Below are 16,444 nucleotides of genomic sequence, written 5' to 3' on the forward strand. Positions count from 1 at the left end.
AGTCTCCTATATATGGAATGCTTTGAAGATGAGCTTAGAGATGGACATGGACCTCACATTTGTTTCTTTTTCTGGTTCATAGGTTCTCTTATGATGGAGAAGTACATTAATGTTAGTTAAACTAAAACTTTCCTTTTTAAATGGCTAATAGTTTTATTTACTTCACGGATTACTAAGTGATAAATGCCAACACAATGTCAATTTTACAGTAAGTAATAGGAAGTAATTGTCTATAATTGCTAAATAATAAGACTTATAGGACAAGTAAAGAAATACATTCCAGTCCTTTAAAGCATACTTATTACTTTCTTCAAGGTTTATTAAACTACAAGGATATTTTAGTTCTGCTTTTTATATTTTACAAGATGAAATTCTCATACTTTAAAAAATACTTTATAACTTTACCAGATGCTATCCACCCATTTAAAATTATTTTTATAAAATAAGTAATATTTTCTAAAATTTTGTATCAAATTCTCCCAAAAATATCCAGTTCATATTCACTGTAACCATTGTCCTATATTAGTAATTATAATTATGTGAAGGTAAATTGAAACAGCTTCATTTTGACTATCAACTGGGGAAGAATAGAAAAAAATGTGCAAGAACTTGTTAAAAAGCTCTTTAAAGGGTAACTGCAGGTAATAAGTCAGACAGCTTAGTTTTAGTTCTGACATTCATAAAAAATGTTGAATTTCTCTAGCTATGTACATACTAGGTCTGTCCGGAAAAAGTCCAACCATGGATAATATAATGAGAACAATTTGTGGGACATTGATGTAACTTGGCAGCCAAGGAGAGTGGACTGGTATGTGCATTTGTGAACAATGATGAGTTCATTATGCTAGTCAGTGAGGGCGGTAGACACCACTGAGTCAGCATGCGTACTGTGTGGCCGTCACATTCAAAATGACTGAGTGAGCAGAGCAATGACTGAGTCAAATTTTGTGTCAAGCTTGAGCATTCCTCCATGAAAACTATTCAGATGATTCAGAAGGCTTTCAGGGACAATGCAATGGCTGCAGTGCAAATACAAGTGTGGTATGAATGCTTCAAAGATGGTTGAGAATCTGTTGAAAGTGATCCACATTCTGGAAGGCCTGCAACAAGCAGAACACCTGAGGATGTTGAACATGTATGGGCTGCAATCAACAAAGATTGGCAACTGACAGTGCAAGAACTAGAAGCCGATCTGGGGATTCCAAAAACTGCTGTGTCCAAGATTTTGACACAGGATCTTGGCATGAGATGTGTTGTGGCAAAATTCATTCTGTGGCTCCTACCAGAGCAGAAGGAACATCATGCTGCAGTTGCTAATGATTTGATTCAAACTGTTACTAGTGAACCAGATTTCCTCAGGAAGGTCATAACTGGAGATGAAATGTGGATCTGTGGGTATGAGTAAGATCTGGAAACGAAAGCCCAGTTCTCCCAGTGGAAGTTGCCTGAAGAATTAGTGGCAAAGTCACAGCAAGATCAAGACCATGTCAACTGTGTTTTTTGATTTGGGAAGGTGTTGTCCATCACAAGTATGCCCCTCCGTGCCAAACAGTTAATAAGGAGTACTACCTCAATGTTCTTCATTGACTGAGAGATGCAATACAATGAAAATGGCTGCAGCTGTGGGCAACTGGTGACGGGCAGCTTCATTGTGACAGCGTAGCTGCTCATGCATCACATCTCATGCAGTTTTCTGGTGAAACACCAATCACCCAGGTGACTCTAACCCCTGCACCCAAGATTTAGTGCCCTATAACTTATGTTTTTTTCAAAAACTAAAACCATGTTTGAAAGGGAGGAAATTTCAGACCATCAGTGAGATTGAGGAAAATACAATGGGGCAGCTGATGGAAATTCCAGCAGTGGATTTTGCAGAGTGTTTTGAACAGTGGACGAGATGCTGGGAGGACAGTGTGATGTCCTAAGGTGCCTACTTTGAAGGGGACTGAGGCATCATTGTCCTTTGTACAATGTTTCTTGTATCTTGTCTCTCCTATTTTTCATAGTATGTGGCTGGATACTTTATAGACAGACTTCATATAGGTGTATTACTTAGAATCAACTTGGCTGCAGGTAACAGGAGATAGTTCAAATATCTTAAATAAGCAGAAGGGCATCATCAGGGGCCTAGCCTCTTCTCTCTCTCTCTCTCTCTCTCTCCCCCTCTCTTTTTGTTTTGCACTTCTCAAATATTTAATTTTACTTTTTCAGTCTTGTTCCTGCATGGTCTTGAGCTGGCTATAGAAGCAGTAAGCTTCACACAATGTCTAGGCTTGCCAAGGGTAAAGCACTTATTTGCATATTGTTTTAAGGGCAATGAGTAGTTTCCTGAAAACCACCCAGAAAGTTTCCCTGCACATCTCTTTTTCCAAAACTGTGCTCTATGACCTTTCATAAACCTATCTCTGTCTGGGAGAAGATACAGATGGAAGTATAGAGACAGGCAGTGGGAGTGCTGCAGCTATCTTTTTGAATATCATGTTTCCATTGCCCAGCACAGCCCTTCACATATAGTAGTATTTCAATAGCTACTTGTTAAATTAATAAGTAAATGAATCTACTATGTTGATCTGTCATCTTCCAATAACGAGATGTGCTCGTGGCTGTGTAAGTTAAGTTCATAACTTCAAGTCACAAAATCTATCCCATACCACTGGCTATTTTTTCGTAATTGAATATGGAAATAAAACAATCTAAATAAACTTCAGTATGTTTTATTTACACATAATGTATTGAAATTAAACTTTGCACATATTTTCTATATAACTTCTAATAACTTTTTTTTGTATGATAAACTATAGCATTCACTTAAGAGTTTTTTTATGACCGGTCAACAATTTGTTAATAAAAATTCTGAAATATAACACACTCTTTTTTGTTGTCACTCAGGACAGTTTCACACTCTAGTGGATCTTGCTGCGATGATGGTAATCTTCTGCACTGTTCAGTGTGGTAGCCACTGGCCACATCTGGTGATTGAGCCCTTGCTGTAGGGAACTGAATTTTTAATTCTACTTAAATTTAATTGATTAAAATTAAAATTCCTTAAGTGGCTAGTGGCTGTTGTATTGAACATCTCAGGTTTCATAGCATGATTTTCTGGGGGCTGCCCTCCTGGCAACCTCATCCTTCTGGAATAAATCCTTTCCCCTCATACACAGAACCTACATACGCTGAAGTGTTTAATGTTGACTTTTGTTCAACCAGTTGAAGACTTTTCGGGCTTGATAATTTTGTTTTCCCGCCCTTAGCTTATTAGTAGTAGCAACATTGTGCTGAAGAGAGGGAACATGGGAATCAATAGAGATGAGCGACAAAAAGTAGAAAAAGTGCCAGTTACAGCTAGTATTAGGTGGGAAAATATTAAACAACTAGGCTAACAAACTAATAACTGATTTAATAATGTAGTGATCATTTGAATTTGTAAAGATTTATCTGTAGAGAAGACAGAGATAGATATATAAATATATGCATGCATATATACATTATATAAAATTTATAAATATTTTACAAAACTTTTCACGAGAAAAACTATTAATATTTGCCATGTAGGGGACTTAAACTTCAGTAATTTGGAAAGTATATTCCATTCTTAAGTGATACCAAACAATCGAGATGTTTACTGAATATGCATGTTCATATACAGACATTACATGTTTATGCACATGCAAACATTCAAATATTGTATATATAGATAAGAGGATGTTTGGTCCACTTTGATAATAGCAAACTAATCTATCTGTTCTTTAAAGTTTTTCTTATTTACAGCAAAGATTATCAAGATTATCATTTTATTACGAATAATTTATCTTCCTTTCACTTTCAAATCCTATGGAAAAAGTTGGTTTGTGTTTGTGAACTAATTAATTATTCTTTTCCAAATGAGTCTGTAACCTACATCATGCTAGAAAATATACGTAAAGAAAAATTTTCAATTAGCCAAGCAATTATATATTTTAAAAAACTGTTTAGATACTCTTGAGGGTAATAACTGGAGATATTATACTTTATTTTATATACCTTTTTTTAAAGTGTACTTACTGTTATAACATTTTTCTACCCTGTGATTAACATATTTATATTAAGTGAATTTAAACCAAAAATTGTTATAATTAAAAAAAGAAATCACCTGAATTGTAAATTTAGATCATCTATGCTTAATATAGCTATTCAGCATCAGGTAAAAAAAAATAAAAGATAAATCGTTAGCATATAATGCTTTAGAAACTTTGTAACTGAATTATTTATTTTAGATCTGAGGTATTCAGTATATTCCCCAAAGCCAGTTGAGGCTACAGCACAGCCTGCTGTAGGATGTAGAATGCAGCCCCCTTGTTCTGCCACTGGCTTTGAATCCTAGACTGCCACCAGGTGTCATGCTAGCATTTTAATTGAAGCTTAATATATTTAATTAAATCTTCCTGAGCTGGTCTGTTGTAATTGTACTAAATGTATATGAAATGTGTATATACTGGAATATTACCACATTAAGGGAAAAGGCTATGAATAAAACAGTTGACTGGTGTGCATCTCCCCTTTGCTCAGCACTAAATCCCCTTGTCTGACATAGTTACCATCTACCAAAATAAATTTAGGGTAAAGCCTGTATTTGTCATTATGTGGTCTATAATAAAACAAAAAACTCACAAGGCCCTGATTTTCAGTCAGTATATTACTCTTTCTCTCTCTCTCTCCCTCTCTCTCTCTCTCTCTCTCAAGTTAAAACTTGAGTTTAAGCTAGCTTTGATCATCATAGAAGGTTTAGTGTACATTAATGTGTTGATAGTATCAGCTCAATAGTCTGTAGACCACCTGAGTAAAAGTAGAGAAGCAGGCATGATGCTGAAGTTTCTGGATACACTGTGTACCTGCACGGGTGGATTTTGGAGGCAGCCCCAGGATTTACACACTTGTCCCAGAACACCTAATGGCAGCTTTCCTAAAAATGCATTACTCCAGATATCTTGGCCAACTTCCTAGGCCAAAAACCTTGAATAATGCAAAGCCTCGCTTCTTATATGGAAGTTTGTCTAATATAAAAACATTGAAAGCTTCTCCCAAAAGGAGTTATGAGAGGCATTTCTCTACAGAAGACTAGACCTCATGTGGGCATTTTGCAGATAAGTTGTCCACTTATGCCAACAGGCAGTGTACTTTAGAAGTTTGTTCCATAGCTTCAGAGAAGATAATGAAAAAAGAAAATATTAAATAAATGCAGTGTCTCCTGTTTGTCAAGGAGGCATTGATAAGTGAGGCAATGCATGCAAAGAACACGGCAAAGCAGCACACACGTCATTCATTTTTGAATAATTCTTAGACAAAACAACCCTGTTGAGGACAAGAGTGGACTAAAAGGCTTATGTTAAAAAGTTACTATGTGCTGCACATTTAAATTTTAAAATACAGGAAATATTTTTAAAATATGTATTCATTTGACATTTAAAAACCTGGCATTAAGGGAAATTTATACAAATCGCAAGACAAGGGATTTGTGGTTTATAGTGCTGATGTTCTCATCTTGCCTATGAATATAAATAGGTGAATGTAGATAGACTTAAAGAAAAGAATAATTTTCTCTTCCACTTAGAAATGTAGAAATGTAAATGTTATAAGTCATCTTAGGGGGGAAGAACACAATTTGTACCTGGTTGTAGTACCCAGTAGCATAAAGTTGTTTTTAAGATTCATAATCAACACTTGCAATGATATAGCTAGTCTTAGTAGGTAAGAGTGGGTAATGACTGAACTGAGTTTTGATAGTACCAGTCACAACTTTATGCCTGAAAAATCCTATTCACCTCCCTAATTTTATCTATTTATCCAAGCCACCTGGTCTTAGAAAATTAGATTGGATTATGATTCCCTTCTTAACCAGTAAAACTTATCTAATGAAAACATAGAACACCAAATGCTAATGAAATTATTAATCTGTTTAATTTGTGATTTTTTTTTTAGTAGAGAAAGGAGCATTTATATATTTGAAAGTTAAACTTACCCTTTGGGTTTAAATGAGAAATATAAAGATTTTATATGTTGTGCAAAATGGAGTAAATTAAAGTTGCAACACAGCTGTTCCCAGAGATGCTATGCGGTGCAGCATACACAGGCTGAGGCCTCATGTGTTTAACCGTCCCACAGCTTTTCACTGTGCTGCTGTTTGTTCGTGGATTATAAAAACACACATGACCTTTTGTGTTCCTGCAGGTCTCTGCCTGGCTGTTCTTTCCCATATCTTCTGTGCCAGGTATTCCATGTTTGCAGCTAAACTTCTGACTCACATGATGGCAGCCAGCTTAGGTACACAGGTAGGAGAGCTCTGGAATTTCCGACTTGCATGAGATGTTCATGTTTATTCTTCTGTGATCCTTGAACTGAATGTATAAGTAAAGAGTAATCTCAGATTAGTTGAAATAAGCTTGTGTAGTTTTGGAGTGGAAGAGGCTGGAGGATGGAGGGCGGTAAAAGGACATAATAGTGTTAGGCCTAAAAAGTGTATTTGTGAACTTTCTACAAAAAAGTACCTTAATATCATTGCTTACAAGCAAATAGCTGCAGCTTCTCACAAGGCATTGTATTGTCAACTTATATCTGCTACATTTATTACTGTAAATTTATAATGTGTATATGTAGTAAAATTAGCACATCTTTTATTTAACCTTTTTGAATAAAATTTGCTATTACAAATTATTTGTATGGAGGACATTAAGATGATATATACTTTAAAATACCTGGATAGTATATTTTGCTTAATGTACTATTATAGAATAAAATTTGGTAGAACATTCTTTTTGAAAAATTGTTCAGGTGTCTGTGGCAGAAGAAACAATGTGCAAAACACTGAGTCATTCATTAGCATGCCGTTGAAAGCATGCAGTTTAAAGCACAGAAGGCAGATGGAAAGATTAAATAATGCCTTTTCTGTCCATGAGGTATTCACAGTCTAGAAAGTAGATGTGCATATAAATAACTAATTCAGTGTGAAAAGTATAAACATAGACTATTTGCAAATTACTCTGTGAATATAGATGAGAACTTAAGTTATTTTTCTGTGAAGATCAAGGAAGTCTTTATAAAGGAGGAGGTGTTATCTGTGCAGGTTCACATTTTGTTAGTAAGGGGAAAGATGAGCATAGATGTTTATAAAAGCAAAGGGGAAAAGGCATAACTTCTACTTTAAGGCTATAATTACAGATCCAGACAGTAAATACGCACTATATTATGTTATTGAGAGAACCGTGTACTATTTTTTTATAAAATAAAATGTCTTCTTTTCTGGGTGGGTGGGGCACTTCTGGAGTGCAGAAAATGCTGGTGCTTGATTGAATGCTGGTTATATGCATGTGGTCAATTTCAATAAATTTATTGTGCTTACAATTGGCACCCTATGTTTTATAATGCTAATGGAATTTTATTGAACTCCAACAGAACTTTAAAAAATAATACTAGTGGAGGAGCTGAGATATAAAATGGAAAATTATCTGGGACTTCTGTTTCCTCTTTTTTTTTTTTTTTGCCCCAGGAGTGAAAATGACACATGTAATTTTCATAAGTCTATTTTTTTTGGAAAAACTAAGCATTGAATTCCAAGCAGAGGATCCAAGTTTGCTTTTTTAAAGTTACCTATGAACTTATGGGAGGTAACAGCTGTTACCAAAGGGGAGCTTACAGTGAATTTAAAGACTGTTTATATGTATTGCCCACGTAACTATCTTAGCTGTTGATCTTGCCTTTTCTTCTTGTATGTAAGATCTTAGAAAACCTGCCTTCCATAATTAGAGTTTACTTGACTGCATTTACCACCCGCTCTAGTGATTTTTTGGCAGCTGAATTTGTACAAGTCTTAATTTTAGAACCATAGAATTACAGATGACTCTTCAGTGTCCTAGCAGACAAATTTTCTCATGTCTAGGGATATGAAAGAAAGACTCAAGATTTATATGTTGGGACACAGCCTTCTGATTCACATTGTACTTTGTATTCATTTTGGAGAAAATGGTTAGTCAACTTCAAGATTTTTAGTATATTTTAAAAATGAATGAAGTAGTGTGGCATCAAAAGTCCTATAATTTATGACTTGTGACATGAAATACATTAAAAATAATCTTCATAGTTTATTTTTTGGCACGGAGAAGTGGTGTATAATTCATAGAAAAGTAGTGTTTTTTCAAAATAGTGTACCTCTCTATTTTGATTTTTCAAATATCCTCTAAATTAAAGAGAACAATCATCATCCTTAGTAGAAAAGGCTTTTAAAAAATCCTTAGGCTCTTCAGAAAAAGTGAAGCTGAATGCAGGAACTTGGATCTTTCTGAAGTTTAATCTTATGTTTACATTTCCAGTTACAGAATCTTACCAGCAGCAGTATTCCAGTTTTAGCTGAGGATCTCTCATCTGGGGTCCTCCATCATCGTTACATTGACATCCTAAGATTTTAAGTTTCCTCTAGAGAGGTCTTCAAAAATATAGGTTTGGCCTCTGATTTTTAGGCTGAGAGAGTGAAACTTCTGTAGCTGACCAAGAATATTTGAGTTGCGAATTCTCTGCAGATAGGTCTGCCAAGACCATTTGGTTTCAAATTTTTATTGCTGACCCAGGACTAAGTTGAATGGCTTTTGTGGGAAAAGGAAGGATGGAAATGTGATAGTCTCTGACTTTCTTTCAAAGTAGCAAGTTGGCCTCAGTGAGCTAGTAGTGGTGAGGCCAGTCAGAAGTGAGGAAAATGTGTTCCTCTGGCTGTAATTCTCTACTTCTAGAAATGTATATGTAATACATATTCATAATAATTTGTTATAAAAGTTATTATATATCCATAAATGGATAAATATAGATAAGAATCCAAAGATTATTGCTGTTTAAAAAATCAAACGTTCTTTAATCTGAACTTTGTTATTCTGGGATTTTTGAGGTTCATTGACAATACATTACCAGCAGGTGGCAGTAGAAGTTTTTTCTTTTTACACAACTGTTTCAATCTCCTTAGCAAAGAGGGAGTTCAGTAGAAAATGAGATGTTTTCCCAGTACTTTTTCCACTGGTTAGAGAGCATTCTTTTGCAGCATAATAACTGCACATCTGTGATTTCATACCTTTCTCTTTTTATCCCCTTTGTTCAAAATTGAACTAATGACTCTATAAGACACTATAAGAAAGCCTGTACATCACTGGCCTATGGTAGATCTCATCATCGATCATTTGTAGTTAAATTCAGGGCATAAAATTATTTTCATTATGTTTATGCTATTATAAGCTTGAAGAAATGTGTTGTATAAAAGTAGGTTTATTGATTGCCACAGTTAGAAGTTTGAGATAAGCTCTGTATTTTCAGAATTGTTTATTTAAAAGTATATATCTTTCTAAAGTGCCAAGTTAATATTCCACACTTATCTAAGAGAAAATGGTTAAGTGGCAAGAAATTGTGAGGCCATTCCCTTCAACTATGAAGTGAAGAAGAGCAAACAGATTTTCATGACATTGGGAGATGTTTCTCGGAAAAATATCTAATTATATCTTTGGAATTTTTATCTTAGAATCACATTGCCAACCCATGTGTGCCTGATAAGACTGGTAAACAATTAGGACAAAGGACAAGTTTGCAGTTCAGGGTTCTCAGTTTTGGGGGGTTCTATCAGGAAAAGCAATTCTCCAAATCTAAAAAAAGAACAGAAGTTTCCTCATAGAAAACATGATGATAAGATAGAACTGTATTTACTCTGATTAATAAACTTCACCAGGGTGGAATATTTGTTTTTGGTTTTTTTTTCCCCCTCTGTGTTTGTGTGGCTTACACATACTTTCTGAAGCTGAAGAGCAAATATGTGTAGAAAACTGTATGTTAAAATGGTAAAATTTACCAATCAGCCTATACATCATCTGAATTCAGATGACACCGAATGTCTGAGAATCTGAAATACTTAAATATAAAATTTTGGTAGCCACTGGTTGTGTGGGAGTTCCAGCTGCACAGGCATTCACTTCAAGAAGGGACGGGGAATTGCCTTAAAAGTCAGAGAGCTGTTTTCGGGAATTCAGCAAAAGCTGGGCTGTTGGTGGCTTGTCCAGTTTCCTCATTTTGCAATTTTTTGGTATGTCATCTTGCAACGTCATTTTGTTTCCCAGGTAGGATCCTGCTCAGATATTCCTGCCAATCAGTTCTGCTTTAATCTGCAGATTGTCATTCTAGCTGTGAATATCTAGCATTTTTGAGACTCTGAGAATCATTGACAGCACGTGACTGAAGCCAGCAGCTATATGTGACCTCCTAAATACTAGCTCTTTCTGATTTCTCTTCCTGCAGCTGGCACTGTCTTGTTATGACTGCCGGCTCCAGAAAATCATTGTGTTGTAGGGTTGGAAAACATGTATCTAACTACCAAACGTGTTTTTATGGGTTGAAGTAGGACAAGATGGAAATTGTAAAATGTCTATTAATTAGAATACTTGTCATTAGTTGGAACTGTTGGCTTATCACTTTTGAACCTGAATATCCTCTATTATTTCTGCTTTTGTTACTTAGAAAAAAAAGTATTTAAGTACAAGTATCAAAATTGGATGTCGCTTTAAGGATTGGGAATTTGCCCAGCTCAAAGTTGCCCTCCATTCAGTAGACCCCTTGTGATGATGTGCTAGTGCAGAGGTGCATGGGTTGGGGTCATGCTGGCTGAGAGAGCAGGTCGTAGCTACATTGTGATGAAGCAGGTCTCTGGCCACTGCTGCTGCCACTGCCGCGGGTACTGTTGTTACTTTTGCTACTAAAATCCACATGATCGAACTATTTTCCTTGCTGTAGAAATTATTTAAGAAATTAAATTTTTGCATTCATTTAAAGTATCATTGCCTTTGAAATTACAAACATTTATTGTTCCTTCTTGAAGGGAAGTTCCCCCCACTCTCCCGTGATCAAGAAAAGGAAAGATCCTTAGGCACATGAACTGATGTCCGGCAGAGTACAGACTAGGCTCTATTTTGGTCTTAGAGCATTTCACAATGTTCAAAACTTCTCAGTGTTGTTTTGGGGCATAAAATAAACCACTAGAAAGTATAACAAACCCCTCTCCCCCCCAATTCTTTCTTTCTTATAAAGAGCTGTAAGTGCCCCACCTTAATCGTATTAAGTGTATAAGGCTTTTATTTTTATTTTTGTACAAAAAATCTGAGAAACATAATTGTCTCTTTTCTTCATGTAAAGGTTAATTTGGTGTAAATGAGTAAAAAATCTTCTGCACACACGTATAAATACGCATTTAAGTTGAGCTTATTAAACTCTTTGACTCTAATTTAGTTATGTTTTTCGATGTGGCCAAAGTATTATCACATTCATGGCTACAAATGCCCATTCAATCTTCCAGAAATGAAAAGAAAACAAAAAAATTGAGAAAATCCTACTTCTCCGAGGTAAGGATTGTCACTCATCCAAGAACTCAGCCACTTTCACCTCATCACCCACATGCACAGTTCTGAGATTGTGCAATGAGAAATACCAAGCAAGATAAGCACCCCTGAAGCATGTAAATGACAGTCTAAAACAGCAGCCTCATGATAAGAACCAGGTGTTCTGTAACCAGATGATGATCTCTATCTACTTCTTCCGTACACTCTGTTGTACTACCTAAGCTGTGGATGGGGGCCTCAGCTTGAAAACGCTCCATGGAATCTGAGCCGGTTGCCGAAGAATGTGTAAGATTTGAAAACCTAGAATGTGGCACATTCCAGGCAGGGAAAAAGTACAAGTGAAAAGCATGCACCGCACAGTGAACCTGGGGAGTCCCACCTAGACAAGGCCTGCACATGTGCGTAGAGAAATAGGTAAGCCAGCTCCAGGTGAGGCGGTTGTGTATTGCCTGAGAACCTTGGGGAGTCACCGATGGAGTAAGCCCCAAAAGACACAATATGAAAGGAGTGTTTTTAAGGCTTAATCTGGCAGTTAGGGATTAAATGAAAAATGGATTAAGGTAGATGAGAGGCCAGAATGAGGGAGATCAGTTTAGAGACACAGGGCAGGCAGCTTTTATCATTCCTTGCTTGTGGTGGGTTTTTAGCTTGGACAATGGTTGTGGCGATAAGAATTCAAAGAAGGAAAAAGAACGAATAAACCTGTTTTGCTTTATAAAACTTTTGCTGTTTCACTTCTTTCTTTAAAGCGATAAAAAGGCCACATTGCAAATTTTATTTAGTTAACATTAATGTACTAGTAACTAAGCATTGTACAAGCTAGCTTCTAAAATTCCTATTTTACAGATGAGGAAATCAAGACACACAGAGTTTAAGTTACTTGCCCTGGGTCACAGAGTGGTAAGTGACAGAACCGGTTTTGAACAGCCAGGCTCCAGTCCTTGCCTGTAACCACAATGCTATACTGCTTCATAAATCAGGAATTAATGAGATTTACTCGGCCACTAAAAGAGGTAGACAATTTTGTGGTGACTATGAAACCTGTGGTTTCATTTTACTTAAATAGAAAAGGCTGAAGGTTTTCGTAGTTGGAGAGGGAGACGTGCAGTTTTGGGCATCAGGGGCTTAAAGTTTCTGTAGCACATTTAAGCTAATGATTTAGATGTTAGTTACGTAAACATAAAGGCCCTGACACTGTAAAATAGGCTCTTTGAAACAAGTTGTGTAGAAAATCTGTGATATAGAATACTCATAGCCAATGTCATTAGGGGCTTGCTTTATGGCACCGACCTAAGTGATTTATATGCATTGCTTTATTTACTCCTTATAACAACTACATGAGGTGGGCACTGTTATCATTCCTATTTTACAGAAAAAATATGGGACTATGAGACATTCAGTTACCGGCCCTAATCTTGATAAATAGAGTATTGCAGCCAAAAGTAGGATTTGAATCCAAAACCTACATGTTTAAAACACTGCCATGTGGAATGAAAAGGATCATTAGAAGCAAATAATTAATGCATAGTTAAAGTTTCTGAGGGCAAGAAAGAAAAAACGTATCAAATGGAAGGATTTAGCATCAATGAGAGATTCGTCCTCCCATTTGGCAAGAATAAGGTCACTGGAAACCTTGGAGAGAGGGGATGAAAATTAGGCATAAAAGATTCAGGAGGAAATGGGAGGAAATGGCAGAAGCTATTTCAGACCACAACTGAGAAAACTTTGGCAGTGGAAGAAGGGGACAGTGGGGACACAGGAAGAAGGAAAACTGTGGGGTCTCTGATCATAAAAAGCTTGCTTGAAGGGAAGCCGAACCCTGGAGCTACCAGTACCACTAATCAAAGGGGAGGTCTCCTCATCTTCCACTGAAAGGGTTTAGGAATTAGTAAATTTCTCTTTGGACCACATTTTTATTTATATATTTTAATAACTTAAAATTTTTTTTGTGCCTGTGGCAAGTGGCACCCTGCTAGTGTGCCTAACCCAATCGTGTTACATGTAGGAGAATATTAGAACTCTAGTTTGAGCCCCGCCCCCATTCTAAAATCCAAATTTCTTTGATGACCACACATTTTTGGTATTATTATTATTAAATTTCATGTGAACTTGCAATCAGTCATGATGTAAATTTGTAACTCGTGATTATCAAATAATTGTATAATTCCTTCTACATCCAAAAATATGATGGTCACAAGTGTTTGTTTTGAGGAATTAAGGCAAGAATGGTGTTCAAAATGGAATGAAACTTGAATATTGATCAGAGTATTGAATTTCAGATTAAATAATGAATTTTATTTTTGTTTTCTTATATATACATTTTCTTTATGTAACAATTTTTTATTCTTAAAGTCTTTTAATAATAAAATCCAGCTCCTTTTTTTGAACAAGCTTTCAAAATTCAGCTCAACCTAGACTGTTCTCACTAAATTGAAAGTAAGTTGGACACTGAAGATACAAAAATAGTATCATGGTCACACTACTGGGAAATTCAGACTTTCCCAAGTGCTGAAGTAGCAGAGCAACAGAAAGAGTGAGTAATATTCTGAATGAGGCTACATTGACATTATCATGTTTGCAACATGGCTTTGTTACCAGGAACATTTGTGAGGCAAATGCAGGCTTTACCAGAAAATACCACTTTGGAATCTTTTATTACAGCCTCAGAAACGTAAACCATCCTTGACTTTTTAAAGACCTCTTTTGATGTCCCTAAGTAGGGAAAATCAGCATGTGAAAAAAATTGTTTTTATGAATAGTTAATGATAGCTCTAAAGAACTTTACGCAAGAAATGTAGACTGAAACGGGAAGAGTCCCAGTTTTTGGAATTAGAAGGACAAATGGGGTAATATCCCTAAGCTCCCTGGGAAAAAGCATTGGAAAAAATAATAAAAATGCCCGCCTTGCAGTGTTGTTGAGAGGAAAATAGATCATGTTCAAAGAGCTGGGAACACAGGCCTGCGGGAGGAAGGGGTAAAGGAGGAGCCCAAGGATGGTTCCTGCTGCCCGGAGACATTGCAGAGGCCCCGTGGGTTCTGCTCTGCGGCAAATGCTTCCTAATGCCTTCTGGAGAGAGTCTGGGTTTCGGTTCTTGGTTCTCGAGGTTTTCTTAAATCAACTACAAGGGAGGTGACGATTGTTAAGCCCCACCCTTTTTAAATAGTTGGCTCTAATACGCCCGCTACCACACCGCTCTCACTTTACTGTCCCGGAAAGGCTTTTCTGTTGGTCTGCATTGTCTGTAGACAGTATATTTATTTTTCTTTGTTTATATTTTTCAAAGGAGATTTTCCCCCTCATCTTGAGTATTTTCTAAGTTTGTATCTTTATTGCTTTTGATGACTTGTTAGAAGTTCAATAACTGGAAATATGTATATACATAAATTTATACCTGTTTATACTTATATATTTCTATATATACATATATACTGTATTTTTTGCACTTTAAGACACACCTGACCATAAGACGCACCTAGGTTTAGAGGAGGAAAACAAGAAAAAAAAAATTCTGAACTAAACTAACATATTTAATAAAATATAACAGGATAATATTTCAACCATGTAAAGTGAACAGCAGTCAACAGCGGTATTAAGAACCATCATCACTGTCATTAACAAATGAGGAGAGACTTTAAGGTTCAAGTACTTTTCTAGTTTTCTGGGAACCCCAAGAACCCATCATCGCCAGTGTCAGAATTTATGAAGCTCAGTTGCTCACAATCACTGATATCACTTCCTTCACTATCTTCATATATGATACTATCTTCAATTCCATCTAAGACATTGCTAATGCCACATTTTTTGAATGACCATACAATGGTTTCATCCTTCACTGACAGGTCAGGTAATATACATCATGGTCCGTGACGCAATATTTGCTCCATAAGACACACAGACATTTCCCCCCGATTTTTGGGGAAAAATTAGTGCATGTTATGGAGGGAAAAATATGGTGTATTTATACATACAGGGTGGGGCAAAAGTAGGTTTATGGTTGTGAGTACATGAAACACAGTTTATTATTTTATTTATTATTATATTATTTTCTATATGAATAGCCGTAAACCGATATATTTGAAAATATATTTTTTAATTTTTTAATTTATTGATTTTAGAGAGAGGCAGGGGAAGAGAGAGCGAGAAACATTGATTTGTTTTCCCAATTATTTATCCATTTATTGGTTGATTCTTGCATGTGCCCTGACTAGGGATCAAACCCACAACCTTGTCATATTGGGATGATACTCTATGGGATGATACTCTAAGCTACCCAGCCAGGTCTCATACCTAGTTTTTAAAAAGCTGTGTGTGTGTGTGTGTGTGTGTGTGTGTGTGTATGCATGTATAGACATTTGAAATTTGAAATAGGCATACTTGTATGTTTTAAAAACACAGAGGCATTGAATGAGACAGCCAGTACTGCTAAAGACTACCATAAACACCTGATGTGCATAGTTCCATGTGATCCTTACAACACTCTGTGAGAAAATCAGTAATTATTATTATTGCCTCTGTGTTACACATGAAAAATTTGAGACCCCAAAAGGCTGTTACTCGCCCACATCTATTAGCCTATTGACTCCAATGACCTCACCTTTCTCTCCACCCCTCTTTGAAGGACACCTCACAACCCCTAATGGTAACTTTTCCCTTCACTTCCATGGAGCATAACAGCAGGGTCTCTTGTGGACAGTTTTTTTAAAACAACCTTGTTGTGATATAATTCACACAACATACATTTCACCCATTTAAAATGTACAATTCAATGGCTTTCAGTAAATGCACACAGAGTTGTTTACCCACCACAACAGTTGTATGTATTTATTTTTTCTACTTTATTGAGGTGTACCTAACATTTTCTACTGTACGAATTGTGTTAGCAAGCCTCTCTTCTGTCTTTTTTAGCTCTCTGACATCTTGCTTCCTCCTGTGAATCTTTTCAATGAGTAGTCCTTATAAAATTGCATTTTGTTTCCTTATACATCTGTAAGTCCCAAGAAGCTGTGTCTTCGAGTTTTAATTGCTTGCTCAACCAACATAATATCTTATATTTAGT

At 36.1% G+C, this 16,444-nt stretch overlaps 1 protein-coding gene across 1 annotated transcript in view; it reads left to right on the forward strand.

Moving 5' to 3' along the window:
* ADGRV1 (adhesion G protein-coupled receptor V1) overlaps positions 1-16,444 on the forward strand; it is a gene marked incomplete at its 5' end in the record, with an annotated part of 466,202 nt that overhangs the window by 192,766 nt on the left and 256,992 nt on the right. Inside the window, one exon of the mRNA XM_090278998.1 lies at positions 6,205-6,305. Coding sequence (XP_090135124.1) covers positions 6,205-6,305 — 101 coding nt within the window. The remainder of the gene's footprint in view (positions 1-6,204; positions 6,306-16,444) is intronic.

Source organism: Furipterus horrens, unplaced genomic scaffold, assembly GCF_987537825.1.
Source record: "Furipterus horrens unplaced genomic scaffold, mFurHor1.1.pri manual_scaffold_5, whole genome shotgun sequence".
NCBI classification, from domain to species: domain Eukaryota; kingdom Metazoa; phylum Chordata; class Mammalia; order Chiroptera; family Furipteridae; genus Furipterus; species Furipterus horrens.